Source organism: Drosophila tropicalis, unplaced genomic scaffold, assembly GCF_018151085.1.
Source record: "Drosophila tropicalis isolate 14030-0801.00 unplaced genomic scaffold, ASM1815108v1 contig_694, whole genome shotgun sequence".
NCBI lineage: Eukaryota > Metazoa > Arthropoda > Insecta > Diptera > Drosophilidae > Drosophila > Drosophila tropicalis.
This window is the reverse complement of record NW_027173176.1, coordinates 1,989,551-2,017,093: the sequence shown is the minus strand read 5'-3', so window position 1 is coordinate 2,017,093 and position 27,543 is coordinate 1,989,551. Positions and strand designations below refer to the sequence as shown.

The 27,543-nt window shown below is 37.7% G+C and overlaps 3 protein-coding genes across 8 annotated transcripts in view; 2 read left to right on the top strand and 1 right to left on the bottom strand.

Moving 5' to 3' along the window:
• Positions 1 to 3,476: 3,476 nt before the first annotated feature.
• On the top strand, positions 3,477 to 4,742 carry LOC137579354 (uncharacterized). The gene is made up of 3 exons (XM_068293087.1): positions 3,477 to 3,844; positions 3,914 to 4,325; positions 4,394 to 4,742. The coding sequence occupies exons 1-3, from the start codon at positions 3,481 to 3,483 to the stop codon at positions 4,680 to 4,682; spliced, it is 1,065 nt and encodes a 354-aa protein (XP_068149188.1). The 5' UTR covers positions 3,477 to 3,480; the 3' UTR covers positions 4,683 to 4,742.
• A 513-nt stretch (positions 4,743 to 5,255) lies between these two features.
• On the top strand, positions 5,256 to 13,438 carry cert (ceramide transfer protein). 2 transcript variants are annotated; one of them, XM_068292302.1, is made up of 9 exons: positions 5,256 to 5,449; positions 5,782 to 6,177; positions 6,842 to 7,234; positions 7,311 to 7,459; positions 7,525 to 7,585; positions 10,855 to 11,079; positions 11,140 to 11,371; positions 11,451 to 11,789; positions 12,400 to 13,438. In XM_068292302.1, exons 2-9 carry the CDS (start codon positions 5,836 to 5,838, stop codon positions 12,525 to 12,527), a joined length of 1,869 nt encoding a protein of 622 aa, XP_068148403.1. In that variant the 5' UTR covers positions 5,256 to 5,449; positions 5,782 to 5,835; the 3' UTR covers positions 12,528 to 13,438. The 2 variants fall into 2 exon arrangements, with proteins under 2 accessions (XP_068148403.1, XP_068148404.1); XM_068292303.1 differs by lacking the exon at positions 5,256 to 5,449 and adding an exon at positions 5,457 to 5,578.
• Positions 13,439 to 15,840: 2,402 nt separating this feature from the next.
• Positions 15,841 to 27,543, bottom strand: part of Dscam4 (Down syndrome cell adhesion molecule 4) — a 49,196-nt gene continuing 37,493 nt past the window's right edge. For 2 of the 5 annotated variants that reach the window (XM_068292981.1, XM_068292982.1), the window contains exons 15-32: positions 26,918 to 27,060; positions 25,821 to 25,982; positions 24,962 to 25,106; positions 24,269 to 24,705; positions 24,026 to 24,179; positions 22,675 to 22,792; positions 21,494 to 21,656; positions 20,800 to 21,297; positions 20,377 to 20,523; positions 19,287 to 19,439; positions 18,961 to 19,055; positions 17,676 to 18,726; positions 17,467 to 17,613; positions 17,068 to 17,402; positions 16,934 to 17,006; positions 16,378 to 16,527; positions 16,145 to 16,312; positions 15,841 to 16,059 (exon numbers count right to left, since the gene is read on the bottom strand). In XM_068292981.1, the coding sequence (XP_068149082.1) occupies positions 16,155 to 16,312; positions 16,378 to 16,527; positions 16,934 to 17,006; positions 17,068 to 17,402; positions 17,467 to 17,613; positions 17,676 to 18,726; positions 18,961 to 19,055; positions 19,287 to 19,439; positions 20,377 to 20,523; positions 20,800 to 21,297; positions 21,494 to 21,656; positions 22,675 to 22,792; positions 24,026 to 24,179; positions 24,269 to 24,705; positions 24,962 to 25,106; positions 25,821 to 25,982; positions 26,918 to 27,060 (4,129 nt within the window). In that variant the 3' untranslated portion in view covers positions 15,841 to 16,059; positions 16,145 to 16,154. Of the gene's footprint in view, positions 16,060 to 16,144; positions 16,313 to 16,377; positions 16,528 to 16,933; positions 17,007 to 17,067; positions 17,403 to 17,466; positions 17,614 to 17,675; positions 18,727 to 18,772; positions 18,881 to 18,960; positions 19,056 to 19,286; positions 19,440 to 20,376; positions 20,524 to 20,799; positions 21,298 to 21,493; positions 21,657 to 22,674; positions 22,793 to 24,025; positions 24,180 to 24,268; positions 24,706 to 24,961; positions 25,107 to 25,820; positions 25,983 to 26,101; positions 26,158 to 26,917; positions 27,061 to 27,543 lie in introns of those variants that run through there. The other 3 variants (XM_068292984.1, XM_068292983.1, XM_068292985.1) reach the window with 3 other exon arrangements.

Genomic DNA, 27,543 nt, shown 5'->3' with positions numbered 1-27,543 from the left:
TCCTTCTCTAGCCTTTGGGATGACCCAAATAGCCCATGGAGAACCCTCACGATGAGTCACTGGAATGCCATAGGGAAGTTGCATCTTGTTATATTGTGCTTCTTGATGTTTGTGTGTGTGTGTGTGTGTGTGTGAGTCTTCCTTTAAAGCTGCTGCAAATGTTGCATCTCTTTTTGGCAAAAAGGAAATCAAATACCAAATAGGCAAACACTGACGTTTTATTACAGGTTTTGTTTTTTTTTTTTTCGTATTTTTTTCGGCTTACTTCAGCCTACCTGACTGGCGGGTAGCTTCTGCCTCTGTCTCGTATCGGCGTTGCATTATTGTAGTTGCTTTTTATCGGCCGACTTGCTGGCTAGTGGCTTTAGTTGAATTTCAAACGTTTGCGCGCGCGGTTCACTTCGACAGACCAAGTCCAAGACAGAAACAAAAAATAAATAAATTTGAACAAATCATTCAACTGAATGAATAATTTATCAAAGGACTTTTAACCCAAATTTCGTTGTTGGCGTTTTTGCTTTTCATCTTGCATATTATTTAGGTTTTTTTTTTTGGTGTTGTTGTTTTCAAAGTGCCTTTTAAAGTGAGAGAAGGAGAAAGAACTGAAAGAGAATAATTTGGGTCAATTTGCGAGTGGGCCAAGTTCAGACGTTCAACGTTCAGATCGTTTACAGCTGATTGTCTATAACTTATGTAAGCCTCAAAATGTTGGCAAAGAATCTGCTGATATTTTTTGTTTGTTGTATTATTTACTTTCCTAATTGTTATGCATTAAGTGTTTTTTTTTTTTTTTATATAAACTTTCTATCCGCCTGTATGTTGACTGAATGTGTTTCTGTCTTTGATTTGGGTTTCTGCTTCTGTGTGATTTTGATTTTTGATTGATTTCTTCACTTATTCGAGGCACGAACTAACACAAAAAAAATTCCAACTGGACATCACTTGCACTTTCCTTTACTTTGACTCAAATTGCCTTTCGCAACAGTTATTTATATTTTCGTTTTTTTTTTTTTTTGGATTTTGATTTTGTCGCTTAATTAATTATTCAATGCCATTCTTCAAAAACGGGTGCAACGTGCTCGTTGAAAATTAAATAAAAATACAAAAAAAAAAAGCAGAACGGGGAAATGACAAAAACACTTTTTGTTGTTGTTGTTGTGTGTGTGTGTGTGTGTTGGTAGGCCCATGAAATTGATTTTTTATATACATATGTATATTAAGTATTTCATTTGTTTCCATTCACCTGTTAACCCAGTTTAAGCAAAAAATAATAATCAGACAGAACTTGAAGTAAATTTTTAAACCCGAGCCGGAGACAAAAAGACACACAATTAAGCGACTTAATACAGATTCTGTCCCAGAGCCAATTAAAGATCAGATGCACTAATTCACCATAAGTTGGCAAAAGTGTTTTCTCTCTCTATATGTTTACTTTACTTGGACTTCTTGGACTTGCCCGGTCGGTCTCTTCTCCAGTTTGGCATACCAAGCTGACATTTCTTGCGTGCCTGGCTAGATAGTCCACTTTGTCCACTATTTGTGAACTAGGTGTAACTTGGGTATACCAATACACATAAACTGGAAACTAACTATCACCACATAGAGACCTTTTAAGCCAGTCTGATGTCAACTTAAGTCCTTGTAAAATACTTGAAAAGACATTTTAACATTAACTTAAGCTTCTAAATGATAACTCAACTTTTTTAAGTCCTTAGACAAGTGTAAATCCATGAATGATTCATTTCATTTGAGTAAATTTCAATAATTACCAGCTCACAATGATGACTTCAATTATAAGTCTGAAACATTTTGAATATGAGATATAAAAAAACAAAGAAAGAGTATCAAAATGTTGTTGAATTACATTCATTTGTGTGTCTGCAATTTGTAGCTGTTGGTGTTGTTGTTGCTGCTGCTGTTGATTTCCTATAGAAATCAAAATCAATCCTTAAGACCATTCATGGCCATAAGCGAGAGTCCAATAGAAAACGATCAGTTTCTGTTTGAGTCCAATTCCAATTCCGACTCCGAGTGCGAATGCGAGTGCGAGTGCCTGGGCAAGTCTCTCGCCTCAATGTGTATGTCAACTTCATTTGATATACGGAAAGAGTGGATAGGCCAGTTCTTCCTCTTGCATCAAGTGGCAAACATTTGGTTAAACTAAACTAACTGACTAACGCACTTGCGCCCAATCAAAATCACTTTTCTGGCCGGCGCCTTCTTCCTCGCTTCTAGCCTAGATAGTGACCCAATTGTGAATTTGAATTTCTCATGTCTATCATCGTCATCATCGTCGTCGTGGTCACTGCAATTAATCTCATCTGCATTTGAGCCAAAGCTCAAGGCAGTTGGTGGTTGTTGTTGGCCATGGCCATGCCACGCCCACTGTCTAGTCAATGTCATGTCTTTGTCATGGTATAACCATTTGGAGAGAAATTTTAAACCCTTGTGCGCAAAAAAAAAAAAAAACAAATTGATCTAGATTTTTTTTTTTTGCTAGATGAAAATTGTAGCCTTTGGGAAAGTGCTTGAGCATTTGTCTCTGTGTGTGTGAACGCGTGTGTGTGCTTAAAGAATTGTATCAAATGGAAGACCTGCTCGACTCCTTTCAGGCTTGTTCAACCGGGTAGGCAAGGTTCAGGTGCAAGTTGCATAATATTTAGCTAGATGCATTTTTGTTTTTGCTCTGAAATTCTAGATGATGAGTTTATTTTTGGGTTAAATGCAACTGGTTTTCTTTTTTATTGATTTAGAATGATAAATCAATCTGTTAAGATGCTTTCACTGGAATACTCATGTGTAAAATTGCGAATTGCCGTACTCAAAGTTGTAATCAGAATTCAAAACTCTTTGCCAACTTTGCTAACGGTTCATAGAACAATGCCAATAGCTAAAAAAGGCAACAACAACAACGGCAACAATAATAAAAACGAGATATGTTCGACAGGCGCCAAAACTGAAAACCAGTTGGTATCAAAATGATGATGGAGAGAGGCTTTCTTAGGGGCTGAAGCTGGGTTATGAGAATGCAGAATAAGCTGTGGTGTGTGTGTGTGAGTGAGTGTGTGCTTCAATTGCTGTTATACAACTGTTGAATAATGAATGCCATTAGGCAAACGTTTTCAACAGCTAAACTGAGAATAAGTCCAACAAAGTGACCAAGTCGAGTTTGTTGCCTAAGTCTTTTAATAACTAAAACCCAAATTGAGTTCGTTGCTTAAGTCTTTCGTTAGTAAAAGTAATTAAGGATATTTCATCCATTCAAAATGAAAGGCAAACTAATTATGAAACCTATAAAAACTTCCAAATGACGTTTTGTTAGAAAATTATGTAGAATTTTTGTTTTTGAAAGTTGGAAAGGATTAAACTTTTTAATATTATACTCTAAAAACAATTTCACTTGTTACTTATATATATATATATACTTATTATATACTTATAATTATCATTACCTCAGCCTCAATAGCAATAGCAAAAGCAATGGCAATGCGTGCAGGTGGCATAGCAATGGATAATAATACATTAACATTAACTTGTCTGATGCTGATGATGTTGATGCTGTTGCCACTGATCTGTCTGAGTCAAGAAATGTGGCAAGCGGATGACGAGGAGGCACAAAATTTGGCCGATCAGCTGGCGGATGCAGAGGCTCATGTGCAAACGGATTTCGATGGCAATGCTCCACATATACGCAAGAAACGTCTAGTCTGGATAACAGACGACGGACGTTTGGCATTGCCGCCGGGCACATCGCTAACGTTTACACCAACCATTGCCATGCCATTGGTTAGGCATCCACCCGAGGGCTTCTTCTCTAATCTGACCATCAGTTTTCCAGTCACAAGTGAGTGTGTTGTTGGCAAAGATTGCTCAATTCAACGTACATTGATTTCGTTTCGGTTTTCATTTCCAGTTGACTTTGATAAGCTGGGACTGACAGATAATCAAAATCCTTTGGGTGATTTGCCCCCCTTTTTTGCCCGATCTTTTGGCCATGAAGCTGGCCATATGCTGGGCGAATATGTTGCCAGATATTTACATGTTCAGCGACGGAAAAGGGATCTGACCGAGCAGAAAAGCAGAAGTGGAGACAATCAGCCATTCAAAGTGCATGAAGAGATTCCCAAATATCCGGAACTACCTGCCGGACTTCAGCATTTCTTTCATGGTGGCGAAAGGGTTCTACTCTACGGTGTAGTGGAGGATTTTCTAGCCACCTTCGGCATGGATGGAAAGGCGTGTCTGTTGCGTACAATTTGTGAAATGCATTCAAGAAGTCTGGAGAAGTTTGGAGTTTTTGGGGAAATGACAAAATTGTTTTTAACGTAAGTAATCAGAAGTTTTTAATTTTAAATGTGTCAACTTGAAATATGTTGTTGCTGTTTTTTTGAAGGGTCACAAAATCACCATTTTCTGAATTATTGCCGGAATATGTACACGCTCAGCATGTGGGTGAGGGCAAGCAGGCGCCAGGTGAATGTTTTCCCTACTACAAGGCTTGCCCCAAAAGCATTTTCAAGGCTTTGGCTAGTAAATATAGCAAACCCACCAAAGCCACAACAACAAGGACGACGACAGCCCGACCTATGGGTGAATACCATGAAGAGCAGGTTATACAACTGCCTGCTAGCTCAATTGATAATGATAATGCTCCAGTTATCAGTAATAACGTCTATATGTAGATTATCCTAAAGACCTCGCCCCAAAACCAGTTTATTGTTGACCTCGTCTAGTTTTTTAACAAGAACAAAAATTGAGTGAATATTGAAAGTCATTTGTTTGTAATTAATCTTTACTAATTAATTTTTAAATTCGTTTAAATTTATTTATTGTATTTATTTTTATTTATTTTGTTTAGTCAAATAGGCGTTATTAACTTTTTTTAGTGTTGTAAATAATCATAATTGTGGCATAAAAACGAAGACGAATTTAATCTGCAATTATCGCTGTAATTCCAAGTTAAACTAGATGTGAAAAAATAAATGCATAGACAATAAGATTCCTATTGCCAAATATGTTGTTGCAGCCACTTACCTTTTGTTCAGATGGCGCGCCAAAGTTTAAGCAGTCATCAGTTATCGATAATGTGACATATCGATAGTTTCCGCAAGAAGAATCTATCGGAAACTTATCGCAATCGACATTATCGGAGCAAGCCTATCGGTTAGTCGACATTATCGGAGCAAAACCTATCGGAAACCTATCGTAATCGACATTTTCAGAGCAAACCTATCGACGTATTTGTGATGTTTGCTGTGATATGCACTGTGATTCTGGCCACACTACAATCATTATTCCACAACAACAAGCGGGACCTCCAAAATATAATCCCTCGGTACCCGTACCCAAGGGTACCAAGGTAATCCAAAACCCAAAAAGTAAATAAATAAAAAAGAGACGTAAATACGAAGCAAAGAGTGAAAGAGAGTGCGGCGGCCGTTTTGGTCAGGTGAGAGAGCAAGAGCCACCTAAGCAAAATGTAAAATAATTCCCGGGCTCACACCGGCGATGGTGTTGAAGCGAAGAAGAAGGAGCGGCCCATTTGACTCGGAGTCAGACCAGGCCCAACTCCCAATTGGTAATTGGGAATATATATATCAAGTGAATATGTGTTTTATATTCATCTTGCCGGCATTGTTGTTGTGGGTGTTGTCGTTGTTTTTGTTGTTATTGTTGTTGTTGTTATTATTGTTGTTTATCTACGTGGACGTGGCGCAATATAAATTGTAATCTCTTGCTGATTAAAGTTGTTGCTGTTATTATTATTATTGTTGTTGCTAGATATTTAACCCCCCCTCCAAAACGCACAACGACGAAGACGGCCTTCAATCCGGCATGGACATGACGACAGCGGCTGCTACAGACACAACAGATACAGCTGGTGCTGGAACAGTTGTAGGTACTGGACAAACCGCAATAGTTACGCCCCTGCAGTCCAATAATGAGGCGCCGGCTGCGGCAGCTATTGGCTCGCAAAGCGAATCTTCTGAGGAAGAGGACTATTTGGACAATAGCATTGAATTGCGTGGATATCTAAGCAAATGGACCAACTATATCTATGGCTGGCAGCCACGCTATATTGTTCTAAAAGATGGCACACTCTCCTACTATAAATCGGAATCGGAATCCGATCTGGGTTGTCGTGGTGCAATCAGTTTGGCAAAAGCAACAATAAAGGTAAGCCACATAGGCGCATAGATCGAACTGTCCCATGAAATGTGATCCAGGTCGAGGTATTAATGCAAATTCCAAGTTTAAACCACAAAGAAGACTACTTTGCTTCAAATCAGATTCAATTATAGTTAATCGAGAAAAGATTAAACCCCTCCCAGTATGATTAAATACTACGGGCTACGGCTGTGTTTATGGGAGCTTGAGACGATGGCGATGGTGGTGGCAATACGTCGAACGGAGGCCAACCAAGTGCCTTTAATTGAACTAATAAAAAAGTAATGGGAGTAATAGAGCATGTGTGTGTGTGTGTGCGTGTGTTTGTATGAGCACATGTGTGTTTGGGTCTCGAAATTAACCGAAAGTTCAAGTTGTCCCCGTCACATACACCCTGCGTCACCCCGATTTGATTTGACCAACGGCCGCGCAATCAATGCAAGCCAAGCAAGCAAGCAATCAATTAACGTAAACCAGAAATAGACCAAAATTGAAGTCATCGACGATGTAAGTGCCAGTGGCCTTGGTATTAGTTCTAGCTGGCTAATGGTGTTGACAGGTGGCGCTTCTTTATCAATTTCATTGTCCATATATATATATTTATACATGTTTATATTCATTTATGATTCATAGACCCATTTATTCCCCTACCTTATCATATAAATCTATCTAGGCACACGAATCCGATGAGCTGCGTTTCGATGTGGTGGTCAATAATCTTAACAATTGGTGCCTTCGAGCTGAGACAAGTGAAGATCGTATGCATTGGGTGGAAGTATTGCAGCTATATAAAGAGGATACTGGCAGCACGGATACAACTTCCCTACGTCGCCATGGCAGCACAATGTCCTTACAATCGAATACTATATCATTGGCCAGCGGTGGCAGTCTCAAGAAAACGCAACGTAATCTACGTGAGAAGGTCGGCGAACTGGAGACCTTCAAGGATATACTTTACGGTCAGATTGATACACTGCAACGGTATTTCGATGCCTGCTCCGAGTTGAATAAAAGCAATACACAACCCTTGGATCTCGGTGATGGCCTAAAGCCCATTGATTTCAAGGTAATCACCATTAAGCTACATTGTAAAGCAATAGTTAAACCTATATATATATGTTCTTCTCCTTACGATTATCAAGGGTGAGTCAATTACGTTTCGTGCCACAACGTCCGGCGTGCTAACGACCCTACAACATTGTTTGGGAATCATAAGCGAAAATGATGAATCATGGAAACGAAAACTGGAGCGTGAAATTGATAAACGTCGACGCTCCGAGGAACTGAATAAGTAAGCCTCTGACATGAGATATATTAACCCACTAACCATTAATTATCTATTATTTGTATTTGTAGAAAGTTAAAAGATGAGATGGAAAAGATGAAACGTTTATCATATCCAGGCCCAGATTTTGAGGTAAGTTTTTAAGGTCAATAACCTTCGAGGAGGTTTACGTTTAATAAGGATTAAACGACTCAAACCTATTGTGGTAGGGACATTTTTCACGCTTTAGACACAAAGCCAAATCAAAGCCATTGCAAAGCATTATTTGCTTCATTATTTTATGGAAACATATTGATCAAGAACATAATACGGTCGGTATTAGTTAGTTAGTTAAATTTCTCAAGTAATTGTATTTTAATTAGTACACCTCGAATCAAAAAGTGTTTATTTGGAATGGCCTATTATCGATTGTGATTGGCTAAATACATACATATTTCTTTCAACAACCTTTCCCCTTACTTAAGTATATGTATATAAATAGCTAATGGCACACAATTTGTAGTTCATGGTCAGTTGATGGATAAATAGATAGATTTACTTACCTCACGAAAAACAAAAAATGCGGCAAACAAATAACCATAAAAAAGGCGTCAAAAAATTATAGCCTTCCCGCCGCCCCGTCTTCTTCTCTCATTTTTGTTATTCCCATTCAAACAACTCTCACTCACTCTAGTTTAAGGGGGGTTTTTTTTTTTGTTTTTCTTTCCTTTATTGTGACTCTAGCACGTAAAGTCAAATTTCATTTTAACGGCCACATTCCATAACAATTATTTAAACAATTTCGATCTTATGTTAGTATAGTTGTTTTGCTGTGTGTTTTAATTTTTTTGTGGGGAGTTCTGATCTTATCATACACCTGGCATGCAAACGTTTCAATATTTAATTACTTTTTGCCTCAACTTCCGCAAAGTCAACAATAATAGCAAAAATAATTAAATTTATATTACCAATGTAATTCTTTCTAAACCCTTCAATTACAAAGTTTTGATATAAGAAACACATTTACAATTAAATCTAAATCTATTTGTAATGTCGCAATTGCCTTCGTGGTTTGAGGATGAAGATGAGACGAATGGATGATAGTTTAGTGTAGTTGGTGGTCAGCAACCAGTCAAGCGCAAGAATGTGAGTAGCTCTTGTTTAGTAGGAGTTAGTATGTCAGGTTATTGACAGCTGAAGCCAATATACTAACATATTGTCACAGGTATTGGGGTTGACGATTGCCTGTCAAAGCTTAGCAAAGCTAAAAAATACCCTTACATTAGAAATGTTGTAACATAACTTTCGCTTTTCACTTGTTGACTCTAATGGAAATTCAAAACCAAATATACCCCCCTTTTTTTAAACTGAAATCTTATCTTTAAAGTGTACTTAATAAAACCCAACCATTTGACTTCTATGAATTGTGTAATTTATTTAAGAGAAATTCAAATATTAACAATTTCTGTGAAATTCTATTTGATATCAAAATAACAGCTGTGTTTATATATGTACATATATAGCCCTTTCCCTTAATGGGAAAATGTTTAGATTGTATTACCTATTTTTCTTATGAGATTTATTGATAAAATTGTGAAATTAGAGTATACAAATGTTGTTTAATTGTAAATCGGATATGATTTTGACTCTTTATGCTTCCCACCTGACTTATTTGATTGACTGACTGACTAACTGAATGAGTGATAGACTGATGACTTATGGCTTGTCTGCTTCACTGTCAGCTTTATGGCTTTATGGGCTGAGGTTGGAAGCGGTAGTTAGTCCAGTCCGCGGTCAGCGATCGAGTTGCCAACACGTACATACAAATCATTTATAAACAATATACAAGAAACAATAACAAAACGAAACCGTTTTTGTCTGCATATTGTGAAACCTAACTTTACATACATTTTGTTTGTTTGTTGTTTTTTGTCCATCCAAATCGCATAAAATTTCAACATTAAATTCAGAATGCCCTCGGCCCGTTTCATTTGGCGCTCTTGCAGCAAAGTTAAACAAATTGCGGTACGTTAAAATGGGCGGTAAATTGATGTGATACGAAAGCGTTAAGTGAAAAGAGAAACAAAACGTCCCTTCAGTCCATTAAATTGGCCTCATTTATGGTCGACGGCGTTAAGGTTGGGTAAGGAGAAGGATTCGAGCAGCACCACGTTACGTCTCGTCACTTCGCGTCACTTCACTCCAAATGGGGCCAACAGCGGGTTTCCCATTCTATCCTGTCACCCAAAAGCCGAATTTTCACCAATGCCGTTCACGCATTGATTTAATATTTAAATACGAGGAATCCTTTTATACGAAGCTTTTTCTGTGCTTTCTCATTTTTTTCTTTGCTCTCTCTCACTCACTCTCTCTTTCCATCTCTTAATATGTCTCTTTTTCTCTCTCTTTTCACATTTTGCTGTTGCTTTCAGAAGTTTGTTCTTTATCTTTTTTTGTTTTTGGTTCTTGAACCACCAAGCAACAGATTGTTTTGTGTCCTTGCTCTGGACGGAAGGATTTGTCCTGAATGCTTTGCTTAGTTTATTATTGTTCGGGTTTCTCTTTCGTTTTCTCTCTCAATCACTCATTCATTTAGTTAACAATTTTCCTGCGTTTCGTTTTAGTTCCGAAGTAAAAGAAAAAAAACCAAGCAATTAGTTTGGTTCTTTTTCTGTGTGTTGTTTTTTTTTGTTTGTCCAGCTTAAGAGCCTGGTAAGTGAAAGGAGAGAAACAGGAATGACTTCATCACGTTTTAATCAAACGACTAAATGAATTGAATAAATTCACAAAATATTTCCATTCATAGATTTAAAATTCCCTAGAAGTATTTGGCTCTGCACGCGCTTACCAAAAAACAAAATAATAAAAAGATAAAGAACTAGACAAAAAGGGAAATATTATGAATTATAACTAAACGTCGACGTAGACTACAGTGAGCACTTGAAGTTGAAGAGATGACGTCTATTTTGGCCAATTATGGCTTTGTTCCCATAGTTGGGAGGCTTCACTACAGTGTGTCCAACACGCATCCCCCAGACGAGACCGGACCGGACCAGACCAGACTGTCATTCATATTTAGTATTCATGGCACAATGACGCGCCTTTGTATCTATTATGCTCGCCCAATTACGCATGCTGACTGAGAATCTACTAGCCATCACCCCTCTCTCCCTCACTCTCTCTCCTCTAGTAGTATCTGGGCTCCTGCCATATTTTTTGTTTTGCTTGTTTGGGCCACATTTGTCGTTGGGCAAAGTGTTGGCAATTAATTTATACAGAGCACGTTCCATTTCTTTTTGAATTGAATGCGGTTTCGTCATTAAAATTAATTAGACCAAACCCAATCCCTAACGCAGATTTGATGTCCTACTGATGATTGGCTGAGTTTGTATTTCGTATTTTATAACATTTTCGCATTGCAGGAGGGTCCACATTCCACATTACCCGAGGATGAGTTCTTCGATGCTGTTGAAACGGGCTTGGAGAAAATTGAGGAGGACATGCAATTGCGTTTCAAACTGAGACTGCAATCACAAATCTCACAGACATTGGTCAATGTGCCGCATGAGGCAGTGGCCGAGGGTGAAGAGGCACGCGAGGAATTCGGTACTGGTGCCGAGGCCAAGAATCATGCCCTGTGGTCCGAGGTAAGCGGCAAGCAAACTCAATTATTTTCGTCTACTAATTGGATTTTTCCTCTGCCACAGATTGATCGTGTTTGCAAAGAGCAATTGCATCATGCACGCGAGGGCGTCGGACAGGATGGCAACGGTTGGCAAATTTTTGCCGATGAGGGTGAAATCAAAATGTACAAACGCGAGGAGGAGGTCAATGGCATGGTTATGGATCCATTAAAGGCTTATCATTCAGTAAATGGTGTGACAGCTAGAGAGATGTGCCATTATTTCTTCATGCCCGAATTCCGCAACGATTGGGAGAGTGAGTAATATACCTACATATGATTTGTACGGCAGGAAAATGAATTGAACTCACCAATGTTATCCTTGTTTGGTTGCAGCTACTTTGGAAGACTGCACCATTTTGGAGAAAATCTCAGCGGATACATTGCTTTTCCTACAAACCCACAAACGCATTTGGCCAGCCAGTCAGCGTGATGCTCAATTTTGGTCGCATATGCGTAAAATAACCGATGGTCTAGAACCTGGTGCAAGGGACTGTTGGGTCGTGTGTAATAACTCAACGGAATATGCCAAACAGGAGTCAAAGAATGGCAAATGTGTACGCATTTTTCTAACCGTAATATTGGCCTGCCAAACCCATTTACCCGATGGTTATGTCAAGGGTCAACCCCTCAATCGTGATGATTTGACCTGCAAAATAACCTACTGTTCTGTGGGTAAGTAGTCTAACATATACCATATACCAACAACAACAACAACAGCAACAATATACGATTCTTTAACTCCAAATGTTGCAACAAATAAGAGTTGATATAATGCTAATCAAGAAATTATATCCAAAACATATGATTACTACTTGGTAGTATGTACAAAAATAGCGGTATGATATGCCTTACTAGATTTACTAGTATACATATACGCAAATCAAGTTATGTTATTAAGACGACAAGAGCATAAGGCCATCACCTGCCTAGATGATGAGAGGAAAAAGGTAAGCAACAAGTTGAAGACAATTTTTCCATCTCCCTTTTTTCCAAAGAAGACAACAAACTATTTAGTTAGTCTTTGAGCTTTTCTCGTTCATGTGTTTGCTGAACTGAAGCTATCAAGTATTCAACTAAAATTGAACTATTTTCCCAAAGAAGATTATTGTCTGCGGGGCAAATGAGTCTTGAGTCTTGGTCTTGGTCTTGGTAGCTATTTACTTAACTCGAACTTGTTGCAAAAAATTAAAGAAATATTGTGTATTGCGCACTGTTTTGTTGTAAAGAATAAATTTCGTGTTTAAATACGCGCTTTCATTCATTCATTCAAATATTATTTCAGTCAATCCCGGCGGTTGGGCGCCGGCAAGTGCTCTTCGTGCCGTTTATAAGCGGGAGTATCCCAAGTTTTTAAAACGGTTCACCGGCTATGTGATAGACCAGTGCAAGGACAAGCCCATAATGTTCTGATATTTGCCATAAGCAACAAAAACCAATCAAAACAATACAATAGAAACAACACACAAACAAATATGTAAGACGGAAGAAGCGAAAAAAGAAGCCCAACCAACCAATCAAAGTTAATATTATCATTATCTATATAGCTTAGTCTTTATTTATAAGAAATGCCAATTCAGTGGCTGAAACAACAACAACAACTTTTTGCAACAAATCCAATTTTATATACTCTTTATTATGAGTTCTAGCCTACCTATACACTTATAGATATATACCCATATATACATATACACAAACACACAAATATACATACATATATATGTATGTATGTGTGTGTGTGTGTGTGTATGTGTCAGTGCTCGCGCTGTAAGTGAAATGTTAAAATTCCTTTTAATTTTGTTCATCTCCCTTTTTTTATATAATCAAAACAAAAACCTGTTTAGCCTTAAGTTATATATCTATATATATAATCGGTGTAAGTGAAACACAATCATTGTATAGCTATAACTTCCAAACAAACAAACAAATTCTCTATACACACACATATATATATATACGTATATATATATGCTAATGAAGAAACAACAACAAAATCTCTATGAAAATGCTTTAATTGCAATAATTGCAAAAGAAAAACACAAAAAACCGAAACCGAAATGAATGAAAAATGAAAAATTCGATAAAGAGAATGTGAAAATGTTGTTTTTTAAAATGAAGTGATGATGGTTTTTTTTTCCATTGTGCGTCTATATACACAAAAACTTTCTATATACATACAACAAACTATTGTCTATCTAACTATCCTTTAACCAAGTTTATGCCCAATGAAATGATTTGTTTTTACTCAAGAAAAGAAAGAACTGTAAATAAAGTCCAACAAAACTTATTGTTATGCTGAATAAAAGGCATTATCTTTTCCTGTTTTTTTTTTGTTTTTCTTTTTTTTTTTTTATAATCATATGTCATGTCATGTATTTCGGTTTTTTTTTTCCATAAGTTTGGTTTAATTTGGTTTTGTTTTGCTATGCGGATTTTACAAGATTTCACGCGTATGTCTCTGTATGTGTGTGAGTGTGTGTAATTTTACAACTTTTTAGTTTTGTTTTATAAATATGTATTCTTGTTAATCGTTTTCTTTTATTTTTGTTCTTTCAATTTACAACCAAATTCTCGAGTTGAAGAAATTTTAAATGCCTACGATTTTGTTTTTTTTTTTTTTTTTTAAGTTTCTCATGTTGATTCGAAAATGGTGCAGTCTGAAATGTTTCATTTTGCCAAAAAATTCTCAATATTTAATACTTTACTTCTTTATGCTTAGTTTCGTTTTTTTGTGTGTTTTTTTTTTTTAACTTCAACTTTTTGTGCTGGGATTGTTGATATTAAATATGTATATAGATTTATATATCAAAAGAATTTCTACTTTTTATACCCTTGAGTAATGACATTATGAGTTGGAATGAATTAAAGAATCGTTTAGGTAGTTTCTAAATCTAAATCTAGATTCTTTCGAAAGTTATGAACGATAAAGAAACAAGATCTTAGAAGAGAAGGGTATTTAGTATTCGTATGTTGCCCATGTTGACATTTATTTGGGGCATTAACTTTCAATATATAAATATTTGTATTTATCAACAATCCTTGATTATAACTTGAACCACTTTTTTTTTCTTTTTTGTCATTAAGTTAGATATTGTTAATTCAAATTGATGTTGATGTATTTTTAATGCATTTCTCTGTTGTTTTTTTTTTTTTTTTTTTCTTTGCTATATATTATGTTTTAATGTATTTGTTGTGTCATATTGTCATGTTATTGGTTGCTCTTGGTTGTTCTTATTTTTGCCTTTTGTTTAGCTATTGGAAAATAGAATTGTTGTATATTATATGTATGTATGTATACGCTTGTTGTCTATATAGTTATGTATGTATGTATGTATGTTATGTAGGTATATGGTATGGTACAGAGCAGTGTGTGTGTGTGTGTGTGTGTGGGGTGTGTGTTTTTATCTGTAATTTGGCAAATATTCGGCTATATCCTGTTGTGGTTTGCTATATTTATCAATCTGCTGTCCTGGATCTAGTTTTAGTTTTTATGTTGAGCTTGAGTTTTTGGTTTGTTTTGTTGGTTTTTGCTTTTCATTATCATACCCTTGCATAGATAATGGATAGATATTATGATCTGAAGGAATGACCAGAATAATCCATGTTCGTTTTAAAATTATTCTTAATGCAAGGATATAAACATTGATTCTCTTTTGCTTTGTTATGAAAATGCATGCTGGTTTACGACTTTGGCTTTTCCTTGAAATATTTTCCACGCTAACATATACATATGTATGTATGTAATTAATGATTACGTTTTTCTTTCATTTCTTTGTGTGTGTGTGTGTGTGTGTATATATATATGTATGTATTTATATGTTTTAAATGTAGTTATGAGAGATGCTTAGCTATTTACAACAGTTTCATAAACTTTGAATTTTATGCATTTTGTTTTCAATTTATTGTGTGTGTTCTTTCCCACCCATCATCATCATTGTGATCATTATTAATTAATTCATTAATCAATAGAATTCATTTAAATAACTAGCTAACAGTTGTAAAGCAAACACTTACAAACTGATGCAAAAAGTTGATGAAAACAAACAATTCAACGAAATGCTTCTCATAATAATGATTTACTACAAATACAAAGAATCGATTTTTATATACTACTTATATATACATACATATATATACGTTCTTTTTAAGTTTTTAATATATATATATATATATATGTATGTAGGTATATAGTATTAATTATATATGTGACTGCTTTTTATACTCAGCAAAGGGTAAGTTCAAGTTTTATCGTCTTTACATTAAATGCTTAGCTTAGAGTCTATAACATGAATTCATTCATTATACTCATACTTTTGTCTTGTTTCTTGTTTTTTATTTATTTTTTTCTTTTTGTCAAGTTGAACTAAGCATTAATCAGTGTGTAAATAAGTCTTATATTGTTTTTTTTTTTTACTTTCCTTCATGTTTTCGGCAAATTATTCGAAAATTTATAATATTCATATTCGTTACCAGTTTGTTTTATCTTTTATTTTTTTGTAAATAGTTTTTGGTTTTAAAGTAATTTTATTTTTTTAGAAAGTTGGTTAGTTTTGGATGTGTGTATGTGTGTGTGTGTGTGCCATTTTTGGTGGATTTTACAACAAATCTTACAATTTTACATATTTCTGTTTGTTTTTTTCCCCCATTCAATTTGCAGAATTAAAACTAATATATATAAATTTTTTTTTGTGTTTTTTTTTCTTTTTTTTTTATATATATATTTCAATTTTGCAAATATTTAGATTTTTTGGAAGTTGTGTATTTTTTTTTTTTTTTTTTTTTAAATTTTTTTTTAGACATTTATTTGAAATGCTTCACGCTGTAATTTCTGATTGGCACGCATTCGTGGCGACGTTTGGGTCTTTGTCTTCTCGTTGGCATCCGAAAAACGAGCTGGTGGATTTATGTGGTCCTGATAGTTTGGTGGATAGTTGGATATGCTAAACGTACAGGGTTCTAATTATAAATATATAGAACGAACTGGTCGCTTGGTTGCTTTTTTTCTTCTCTGATTTGTCTCTTACCTAAAAAGTAGTCTCTTCATTGTGACTTGAGTAGCCACTGGAACTTCGGACATGACGCTGTTTGCCGCTGGTGCCGGGTTTCCCCCGCTTTGCGTGCGGCAAACGGTGGCTTCGATTTCCTGGTCATGCTAGTGGGTGTTGTCTCCGATGAGGAAGATGTCTCATCTTGCGTATCTAAGCCAAGACAAAGGGGGAGTTAAAACTGCAATTGCTGATGTATTCTCTGTGTATATGCTTACCCCGTTGGGCGCGATATTTGGCCGAGTTAAGAGCGCGTGCAGACACATCATTGTCGGACTCGGAGCCGAGTGTGTCATATTCTGTAATTGGTATGTGAAGTGTTAGGATTTTCCTAACTTCGGAATCTGTTGAACCTGGATTGTCCGATTCTAAAAAGTTTAGTACGATTTTCGATGGATTTTTGTACGTTGTTTGTTTGATTTGAGAATTTTTGTTTTGTGGGTGAAGAATGTGAATGTTTTTAGAAGGAATGAAAGAGAAATGACAAAGATAATTAAACCCAAGAGGTATGGATGAGGCGAATGAGGCGATGATACAAATTTGGCTTAATTCTAACTAGAAATGAATAGAGTTAAAAGTACGATTGTCAATACAAATTGTTGATATTAATAGAGCGATTAACAATTTAATGTAATTGAAGCAAGGTCTATCCTTTCTTGAATGATAAAAGGAGAGGGCTTACTCCTTATGATTGTATTTTCAATGGGGATATTTCAAATATTGACGCTCTGCTGATCAACAATTGTGTTTGTCTTTAAACTTTTTAGCTTTTACCTTGACTCTCGGAATGTGGATCTCGTAGTCGGCCGACTTTTCGTCGTACTTTGGTATATTCCGGTTCCTTGGACTGTACAGGAATAGATTATAGATGAAATTAAATATGGCTTTGGCAGAATCATCAGACTCACATGATAGCTCTCTGGCTTCACATCATGATAGACAAAGGATCCACGCACTGAATGATATGGCCCACTATAGACATTGCCGCTATAGGAGCTCTCGCTGTATGTTTGCTTGTTCAATTGGAATGTGGCATAAGGACAGATATCTTCGATATATTCATTGCCCTCAGCCTTGCCAAAGCTGCCAGAATCATTTGAATTGGAGCCACGTGGCGCTGAGCTGCCAGGATTACAACGTACAGCCAAATATTGCTGATCCCGATTTTGTTTATTCTGCAAATTGGCCAATGACGGTGACTCCGACATGGATGAGCTGGCCAAACGTGCCTGATTGTTCAGTTCTATGAAAGTAACAGGTAACAATTTTGATTATATCCATACTGATCATTCGAACCAACAACTTACTTCGTTTCCTAAGAAACAGAGCCGCCGCAATTAGGGCCAAGAGCATTAGTAGGGATAGGCAAATGGGTAACAAGAGTTTGAAATTCGCATAGAATGGTAAATCGCTGAGATGCGAAACAGGTGTCGAGTGATCGTTGTTATACAAAACTAATCAAATTGGGAGAGATTAGTTTAGTTGGATTTGATTTGATTTGATTGAGAGGACTCACCTCCTTGAGGAGAAAGCGTTGTGAAATTATAAATGGCTGTTGTCGAGCCCGCATTATTATGGGCAGTCACTTTCAGTTGATATTTGGTGCCAGGAACTAGATCACTAACCGTATAGATACGCTCTGTGGGCGGTATATGATTGGAGACCACATTCCACGAGGATCGGCCATAGACTCGGGACTCGATCATAAAATATAATATGCCGCAACCGCCATCGCCCCAAGAGTCAAGCCAACAGGTGACACTCGTTGAGTTATTCGTAATCATTTGCGAGTGCTTGGGCTGTACGGGTGGATTGCCCTTGGTATAGGAGTTAACAATGTCGCATGGGAGCCCAGTACCGATTTTATTGAATGCCGTGATATACAATTGATAACGAGTGCCACACCACAAGTTTGTCAATAGATGGGAATTCGTTTTGGCATCCACTTGCAGTTCCTCCCAATCGCCATTATCGCGTTTGTAGTTGATGACATATCCCAGTATTGGACTACCACCATGACTATTGTCGAGCCATTCGAGGTGGAGGCTATCCGTGTAGGAATTAATTACCGTCAAATTGGGCGCCTCTGGTGGCACTTTAACCACAATATTATAAACGATCTCATCCTTGCCCCAAGTGTTCTCCACACTGCATGTGTAATTACCCGCATCGCTGGCCTGGCACTCCTTCATATAGAGTGTGCCATTCTTGGCTATGGTCTTTCTAGCACTTGTCTCCATATTATGGCCATCCTGACGCCAAATGGTGACTGGTGCCGGTGCACCCACTTTACGACACGGCAGCTCTAAGTGCTCTTTCCAGGGTGTGACAATGCGTTGACTGAACGATACAATGCGCGCTGGTACCTTATTGTTGGGCGGCACTGTAACCACTTGGGTCTTCTCGCCCTCACCCATTTTGGTGGAGGCAGTCAACCAGAATTGATATGTCGCCGACTCTTGGGTGCGGACAGTCTCATGCATTTCCACATAGGGACCAAGTAGACGTTTGTGTGTTCCCTCCTCACGGCCACCCTCCAGCATGGACATATAGAAGGTGTAGCCAGTCTAAGTGAGAAGCAAGAATTAATAATTCTAATCAATTTCGAGTTCTTTGATAGTTTTCCCATATTATCCTCCTATTCTCCTCATCTAATCCATCTTGAATGTGAGTTTAGGACAAGTTTTCTACGCCTTTCCTGTCTTTCACAATTAAAGATATCTACTTAAGAGTTTGGATCACTGTTTAATTGCCACATTAATTAGCCAAAGAAGGGAAAAACTACTTATCCCAGTACTTACGATGTCACCGTTGGGCAAGTCGGGCGGCAACCAGGATATTATGATTTTTGTGCTCGACGCGGGTATTGCCTTGATTGCTTGCGGCGCCGAGGGCACTGCATTCCGCAACAAAAAAAAAAGCGACGAATAAAATAAATATATGTATGTTATTCATATATATACGTGCAGTTTCCATAAAAATTGCAAGCGAGGCGACGACCAAAAACGGATGAGAATAAAAGGAAAAGGGCTAGGCAAGGATGGGGGTTCTTTTTATTTGGGGGCGTGTAGGAGGGGGTGTAGAGAGCCGCACCTCGTTTGCGTTCATTGAACCGAATGCCACTTACCATCCTCGTGGGTGCGGCAATAAAACGGTTTGGTTTTCATGCCATCGCCTACTTTGGTGTAAGCCAAAACCCAGACCGTGTAGTTGGTGTATTTGCGCAGATTCTCGATGGTGACGTATTGATTTGTTGACTTGACAACCTCCGGATCGGTTTCTGAGTGAGATAGAAGGGGAGCGAGTTAGCCAGTGAGTGGGTGAAGAGTGTGTGTGGGTGTGTTGGTGTGTGGGATGGTAGTAGAGCATAAGAAACAAGAACAATTAGCACTGATTGGAAATATGAAGACCCACACAGAAGGCTAATTATATTGCAAGACCAATGTCTCGCTATTCGACAGGGGAGTTGTGTGCCATGACTAACCAACACAAACACACATACATGTATGGCATTGATAAAAGTATCCATGGCATTAGGTATTAGAATTAATCATAAATACTAAATGGAATTCAATTGAATTATGATATAAATCCCACATAATCGGTCTATAATCTTTGGGCTAACTTTCATTTAGATTTGGCCCAAAAACTATAATTAATATTTGGAGAAATTAGACATCGACACATATACAAAAATTTGTGTCTAGAATAATGCTTATAATTGAGAAATGGAGACTGGAGATTAATCTCTAATCAATCTGTCCAAAACAAGTTGAGAATTACATACATTTTTGTGCTGCCATCGAATGATGTAGTCTAACTATAACTATGAATTTATGAATCAATTAACATCTTGTTTCGACAGTCAGTAATATGATTTACGCAGATGTAATTGAGTTTTGCATCAATCTGGTTAGATTTTTGAATCTTTGTGAACCGTATTTAAGGAATTGCCTTTCTTTAATCAAATGCGAAAACCGTTCAGCATCGTAATGGGTTAATGGTATGGCATAATTGCTGTATGCCCGCCACCCAATGCCGCTGAAGTAATTTGCAAGGCAAACATTTTACAGAGAAACAGGAAACAGAGAAGCCAAGTGGCGGATACAGACAGGCAGACAGATAGGCAGACGGACAGACAGACAGACAAACAGACTTGAGGGGCGGAACGGGGATGGGTCTGGTTGATTCTTGTCTCGATGAGACAGACGACTTACCATAAAGCTCGTCGACCGATATGTAAAACACTTTGTAGCCCTTGATTTTGCCATTTTGCCCATCGATGTCCGGCGGTGACCAGGTGATATAAATCGATGTGGAGCCCAGGACATCGCATTGCGGCGATTCTGGTGGCGATGAGGGGACTATGTGTGTGTGAGTGCCATGAAACAAGAACCAAAAGAACAAGAAGGAAAACTTTATTAAACGTTTTTTTTTTTTTTGTGTTGTGTTTGCAACGGCTACAACATCAGGTTTGGTCTCGACGCCGATGCTGGCCTCGGTACGGGCAATTAACAAATCCAATCAATGTTGGCTGGTCCTCCATCCCTCAATGTTGGATGGGATAACCCATACACCGAATTGGGGGCCATCCCCATTTGCATTGCAATTGCCACCCGAACACAAACACCTACACTTACCATCTTCCATTGTTTGCACGGCAATTTCCTTGCTTGGAGGACCACTGCCTTGACTGGTATAGGCCTGAACAATCACATGGTATTGGGTAAACTTGTTGAGATTGCTCAACACCGTCTCGCCACCGAAATGTGAGCGCACTTCAACGGTCTTGAAGCTGAAGCCCTGAGTGGGATTAACCTCTTTATCCTCGGGAGTTAGCGACATTTGATATCCAACATAGTAGCCAAGTAGTATGCCATTCCAATGGTCACGTTCCGGTGCATCCCAAGTGACCGAAATCTCTGTTGAACTCTTCGCCTCGGCACGCACAGTCAGCGGTGGTCCAGATGGCACCTCCTCCAATGTTGTTACTTGTACCACTTCAGAGAATTCGGATGCTCCCAGTTTATTTTCAGCCGACATGCGTAAATGATAGGCCTTTGCTGGTCGCAGCTGTTGGATATTGACCACTGTCTGGCCACCGGTGATGGTAATGTGCTCGGAGTTCTGCCAAATGTCTATATTAGAGAGAAATTGTACAAAAAGAAGAGACAAAATGATAAGCATTCATGGAGGACCTACAAAGTTTGCTTAAATTTAAACATAACAACTTTTTGCGATATCCCAGAAATAGTTAAACCATGGACGGATCCAGGAAGGAGTCCTGGGTGTCGGGACACTCCCCCAAAATATAGTACAACGTCTGAAACTTACCGGAAATTTGCTTATAGTAGATGTGATACTCTTCGATGGGACTGTTGCCAGCAAATGGCTGGCTCCAGGTCAATTGTAAGCTACGCGATTGCTGTGAATTGATGCGAAGGTTCTTTGGCTGTTCTGGTACCTCCTGAACGATTAGCTGTATGGACATTTCATCCTGTATGGAAATATGGCCAAGTGTGTATTAGTTTTATCAATGCGGTTAGAGAGAGAGAGAAGGGCATTAGGTGTGCCCGTGTGTATATATGTATGTATGTACATTTGGCACATTAAGACTTCATTTGCACACTGTCTGCAGTGAAAGTCACGACAGCAACAGCCAGTTGCAGCTGCTCCAGTGCCAGTCTTAGTCAAATTGCCATAAATTAGGGTTAACAACAGTTGCCAGCTGGGTGAAATTGTGTGAGTGAGTGTGTGTGTGTGTGTGTATATGTGTGGAGTGTGTTGGCAGGTAGGTGGAAGGGTGTTCTTTATACACAATTTACAGACAGACGACGTCTGGGTAAAAGTTTGCCTCCTTGTAGAGATTGCTCACTGAGTCAAAGTGCAGAATGGAAGACAAGAAGGCATGAGGTAGGAAGAGATAGGGACGTGAGCTGAGCCAGAGCAAAACGGTGATTCAACATGAAATCTGTTTCATTTCTGGGCTATGCAACTAATATATTGAAGTGCAAAATCCGAAAACAAGTTGCCAAGATAAATGGAATCGTACATACATGTAAATATGTTTTTAAAATGGTTTCTAAGATTATAAGTTTTTTGTTTATCAACTCAATTCGATTGAGTATTACAAAATTTTATTGAGTTTGAAAGTATTTTCAAAAATAAACGATTTTCCAATGATTTTCTATTGAAAACCCAATAGATCAAGGCAATTTCCTTATGATATCATTGAAAGTTGCGATCCTATGGGATAGAAGACTGGGGAAGGAAGGAGAAGGCGATCCTTATCTCTGACTTTAATTGAATCATGAATCAGTTGTTCTGTTTGGTTGCCTTCAATATGGGTATGCCATTGGGTTTTCACTATTTCCAATGGGTATATTTTCCCCATCTTTGGCCTATACTCTTACATATGTACATATATAGTACATACACACACACACACACATGTGTACTGTTAACAGAGTGCTGTGTCTTTTGTGGCACAATAGTGTCACCATTGCAAAACTTACCTGTCCGAATGCATTGCTTGCCTGACAGATATAAATGCCCGTATCCTGGCGATATGTATGCGAGATGCCCAATTCGGAGACCATGCCATCGTCGAGCACTTGATCTCTTATTGTGTAGCTGTATGTGTCAGTTTGTGTGTGTGTGTGTGTATGAGTGTTTGATTTATATGCAAGTAAAATGCATTTAAGAGATACAACGACACATGCAAACGATGGCGAGATACGGATACAAGATACGTTGTATGGAGCCAGGATACGACGAGGATACGTGTTTGCGCAACGTGAGCGATGCAATGCAATTTTATAACAATGTTTTCCACGTTGCATCAGTTGTTGTTGTTGTTGTTGCAGTTGTAGTTGTAGTTGTATTTGTAGTTTTGTTGACAAAGACGAAGACGTACGAGGCCGAAACACGTAGCATTTTGTGTGTGTGTATTGGTGTGTGTATATGCGTGTGCAAATGGCATAAATAAATAAAACGCGTGTGTGTTGCCATGAGAGAAGGGAGAGAAAAGCCGGAAATACACATACATTAAAATACTTATACGATATATATATGTAGCTATATAATACAAGTGGGCAGAAAATGGAGCAAGAACTGGGACAAAACCTGAGATTGCTTTTACGTTTGCTCAATTACAAATTAAGCTTCAAATACATACAAACACACGCACACACACACGTACAAATACTCTATGACTAAATTATTGAAATATTTCGAGAAAATGTCTATTGAAATGATATTTTAAAACTAAATATATTCTTTTGCTCTTCGGACTGAAATTTGCGATCTGCGACAAGGTAAGAGCTGGAAAACTAAACTATATACCCACAGATTCATATCTATATCTTTTTTTAAGAGAATGCTTCACTTACCGAATCTATCCAACTAACTGATTAAGAAATTGACTTACCCCATGATTTATAGGGTATGCGAAATAATTTACTAAGCTGCAAAAATCTTAATTACTAAAATTCATTGTAGCACTAAATTTTTTCTTTCAAACACTATTTTTTTCTCAAGCGTGTGTGTGTGTGTGCTTGTGTGTGTGTGTGAAGTGGTACAATTCACATTCTTCCGTCAGTTGCCTACGTAGAAATTGTGTTACCAATTTACCGTTCTCAATTTGTTACCATTTTCTTCTTCTTCTTTTCATGTATTTGCACAGGTCTTTTAATTAAAATCAATTTGTTGCTTACAATCGGCTTGGAATTGATTTTAGCAGACCAACTTACAGATAAATAAACAAAAAAACACACACACACAAATAGACAAACAGTCAAACGGTAGAATTAATGGTGAAAGAGAGGGGGAGGGGATGGGAATAGAGAGGTATGGGGTTACTTTTACCGTGAATCCAGCGACTCATCAAGATATTGTTGCGTTGCCTGAATTTTCCATTTAAAGTCAATGGGATTATCGCCTTGTACATTGCATTGAACATGCACCTGTTTGCCCTTGGCCACGGAGATTTGTTTCGTTTTCGTTTGAAAATGGGCAGGAACTACGTGAATGGAAGTAGATGAAGTAAGCAAAACAGTTGACAGTTGAGTCTCCAAGTATAGATATAGATTTCAAGTGGCAGATGCATACCATTCACTTTCAGAAAGATAACTTTGCTAACACCAGAGCCAATGTTGTTCTTTGCCTCGCACAGAAAATGTCCTTGGGACTCTTTGCTGATCTTCTTAAAGTAGATGGTGCCATTGGGAAAGAGTTGAACGGTGGGCTCATAGAGAAAGTCTTTGTATTCGCCTGGCGTTGGTCCAATCGCCTTCTTCCAGGTGATGGTGGGCTTGGGATAGCCAGCCGATTGGCAGTGCAATAGAACATCAGCTCCAGCCTGGGCACTGGAATCCTTTGGCTCCAATATCCATTTTGGTGGCACATTTACAGTCAATGGTACCGTAAAACGTTCTGTGCCAGCCACATTGCTGGCAATACAAGTATAATTTCCCGAATGATCCGATGCAATGTGCTCGATAACCAAACTAGCTGAATATTCATCCAAACGACGAAAGACTTCATTGCTAGACACGAAAAGAACGAAAGTGGAAATGTTTGTTCATGGTCCTGAGATAGTACAGTATTTTTATATGAAATTTAAATCAGTTCGACGAGTTTTTCAAAAAATGTGCCCCAAAAAGTAGGCAACAAAATGTCTATAAATTGCATCAGCCAAAAGACTTTGTTTGCAAAGTGACCCAAAAAGGTAGGCAACATAAAATGTAAAACAAAAACCCCTAGAAACTAAAAGCTTTTTCTCTTCTAATTGCATTTACTTACCCCGTGCCTATTAGTGGCTTCCCATTGCGTTCCCATCGAAAGCTGACTGGCAGATCGCCCTCCAATATCTGACAGGAGATGGCCGCACGCATACCTTCACGCAGCATATTGGTCATTGCCTGTATGGGCATAATTTTTGGTGGAACTGTGGGCAAAATGTGAGAAAAAGAAGAAGATATAAATACATATATAATAATGTATGTATGTAGGTACTCGCAAATAGCCATAAACATTGAGTGAGCATTTGCCAAATGTCGCCAGTTTGGCTTAAGCACAAAAGCCACTGAGCCTGATAATAATCAAGGATGTATGTACATATATATATATATATATAGAAAGAGATAGATAGGTAGAGAGAGATGTAGGGGCGTGCCACTACTCGTGGCATCAATGCAGATGCGGGAGCTTAGCAACAGCTGCCGAGTAAATTATTATGAAGAGAGCAAAGAGATAGCAGCAGCCGTAGGATGATGACGAGGCAGACAGAAAACACAAAAGTCAATGACTCCATTGTGGGTCATTTTCCGTTACCCCACGTGTTCCACGTCCCCCATCACCCTTATCCGCTTGCATGTGCATTAAAAAAGCGTGCTCTGGCAACTGGAAATAGTTGGTTGCTGCGGCTGTATAGTTTTTTCTTTTCTCTTTTTTTTTTTTTTTTTTTTGTTGCCAGTTTCTAATTGGAATAGTTTCATCCACTGTATTCCTTTCTCATGCTAAACCCTCTACTCCGCCCCAATCTCTTTGCTCACTATCTGGTCTCTGCTTTTGGCGCTTTTGGGCTCGGAAAACTTTCTAATTTAAATATTGGAAAAATATTTCGCATTATGTTTGTATGCATGAATATATATGTACGTACCCAACACTTGAATCTCCACATTGCGCCTTGAGGTCTGCTTCTGTTTATTTTGGGCCATGCACGTGTACGTGCCAGCATCCTCCAGACGCTGCAGTTGCTCGATAATTAAGGTGCCATTGTTATAGGCGCGCTGTCGTCGATTTATGGGCAGCGTTTGCCCATCTTTTGGGAGAAAGAGTGAAAGAGAGAACAGAGGGTGAGAGATGTTCAGAGAGGGCGAACAAGGTCCAATTAATTTGGTTATGTGACTTATGGCTGGCCATGCATATTCATATACATACATATGTCCATATATATGACAACCGACACCTTATAAAACTTTGTTAAATATGCATTTCTTTTTAAAGGTAGAAGAAGAAAAAAAAAATCAAATTAGAAAGAAACTAAAACTAACGATAAACAATGACTGAATATTTGAAATATAAAGCTTACAAGTATTGAAATGAAATGGTTGAACCAAAGTAAACAAAATGATAACAAAAAAGTTTCCAAATTTTGAGTTTAAAACTTTTAATATTGAAGAGTATTATTATATTTCTTTTTATTTTTGCTATTTGTGTGTTATAATAAACACAATTTCATGTTGACGTGCATAAAAGATATATAAAAAATATATATATGTATATATATTTTTATACAAATGCGACAACTTGAAATAAATTATTTCAGAGAGAAGAAAAAAGAAGAAATACAGCAAAAATGATATGATAAAAATACCAGCAAAAGAGTAGCTGAATTTTAAAAAATATAAATCTTTATGTTTGTATGCATACATATGTATGTACATATATGTATTTATGTATAGGTACACGTTCATTTGGTAGTTTTAATAATTTTCACTGATATGCGCAATAACAAACGTGCAATTTTTAATAACAAACAACTGGCCAAAAGGCAAATAAACAGGAATGCAACTGAATGCGGAAAAACCAATAAGAGAAAATCTACTATATGTACAATAAAAAGTTGAAATCAAATATACTATACATATACATACATACGTATATATGTTTGTTTGTGTGTGTGTGTGTGTGTGTGTACATTGAATTTTATATTAAAAATTTAGCTTTGAGTGGCCTACACTGATTCATGCTTACCTCTTTCCCAATGGATTTTATCGATGGGATAACCAGCCACAGGACATTTTACAATCAAATCAGAGCCAGAGATTCCAGTTATTTTTGGCATTTCGCGTATGTAAGGCAATCCATAGATGTTCACTTTGGCGCTATGCGAAACCCTGTTAGAAAAATAGGTACAACGGAATGGCATGGAGTAGAGTCGAGCAGAGTAGAGCTGAGCAGAGTGTAGTGGAGTGAAGTGAAGCGAAGTGAATGAGCAGAAGTGATGCAAGTGATGTGGAATGTATGTAGGGCTATAAAACACTGTGTATCCCGGAAAATTCCTTGTACAAGGGGGCGTAAAACCAACTAGAACCAGATTGAGTATTAGTGATGACATTTCAATTGTAAAAAGCAAACATTTTAACAATTCAAAACGAGAATGTATTGTATGCCGCGAAATTGAAATATTCAGAAGACTAAAAAAAAAAAAACCAAACTGATTGAGACACACATGTCAAATGAGTATATCCATGGATTAAGAGTGCTTTTGGTCTTCAATAAAAGGTATTCTCATGTCATCTCTAGTCACGTTGCGCCTACAAAAGTTCGCTTAGCAAATTGTTTGGATTTTATGTTGCTTTTGCTGCCTGCTGCAAACA

Excerpts from the sequence above, each read along its gene's own strand:
- cert (XM_068292302.1), top strand. The coding sequence starts at position 5,836 with ATGGACATGACGACAGCGGCTGCTACAGACACAACAGATACAGCTGGT. Across the intron at positions 7,235-7,310 it reads TAAAGCCCATTGATTTCAAG|GGTGAGTCAATTACGTTTCG; the intron begins GTAATCACCATT and ends ACGATTATCAAG. Across the intron at positions 7,586-10,854 it reads ATCCAGGCCCAGATTTTGAG|GAGGGTCCACATTCCACATT; the intron begins GTAAGTTTTTAA and ends TTCGCATTGCAG.
- LOC137579354 (XM_068293087.1), top strand. The coding sequence starts at position 3,481 with ATGGCAATGCGTGCAGGTGGCATAGCAATGGATAATAATACATTAACA. Across the intron at positions 3,845-3,913 it reads CATCAGTTTTCCAGTCACAA|TTGACTTTGATAAGCTGGGA; the intron begins GTGAGTGTGTTG and ends TTTCATTTCCAG. Across the intron at positions 4,326-4,393 it reads ATGACAAAATTGTTTTTAAC|GGTCACAAAATCACCATTTT; the intron begins GTAAGTAATCAG and ends GTTTTTTTGAAG.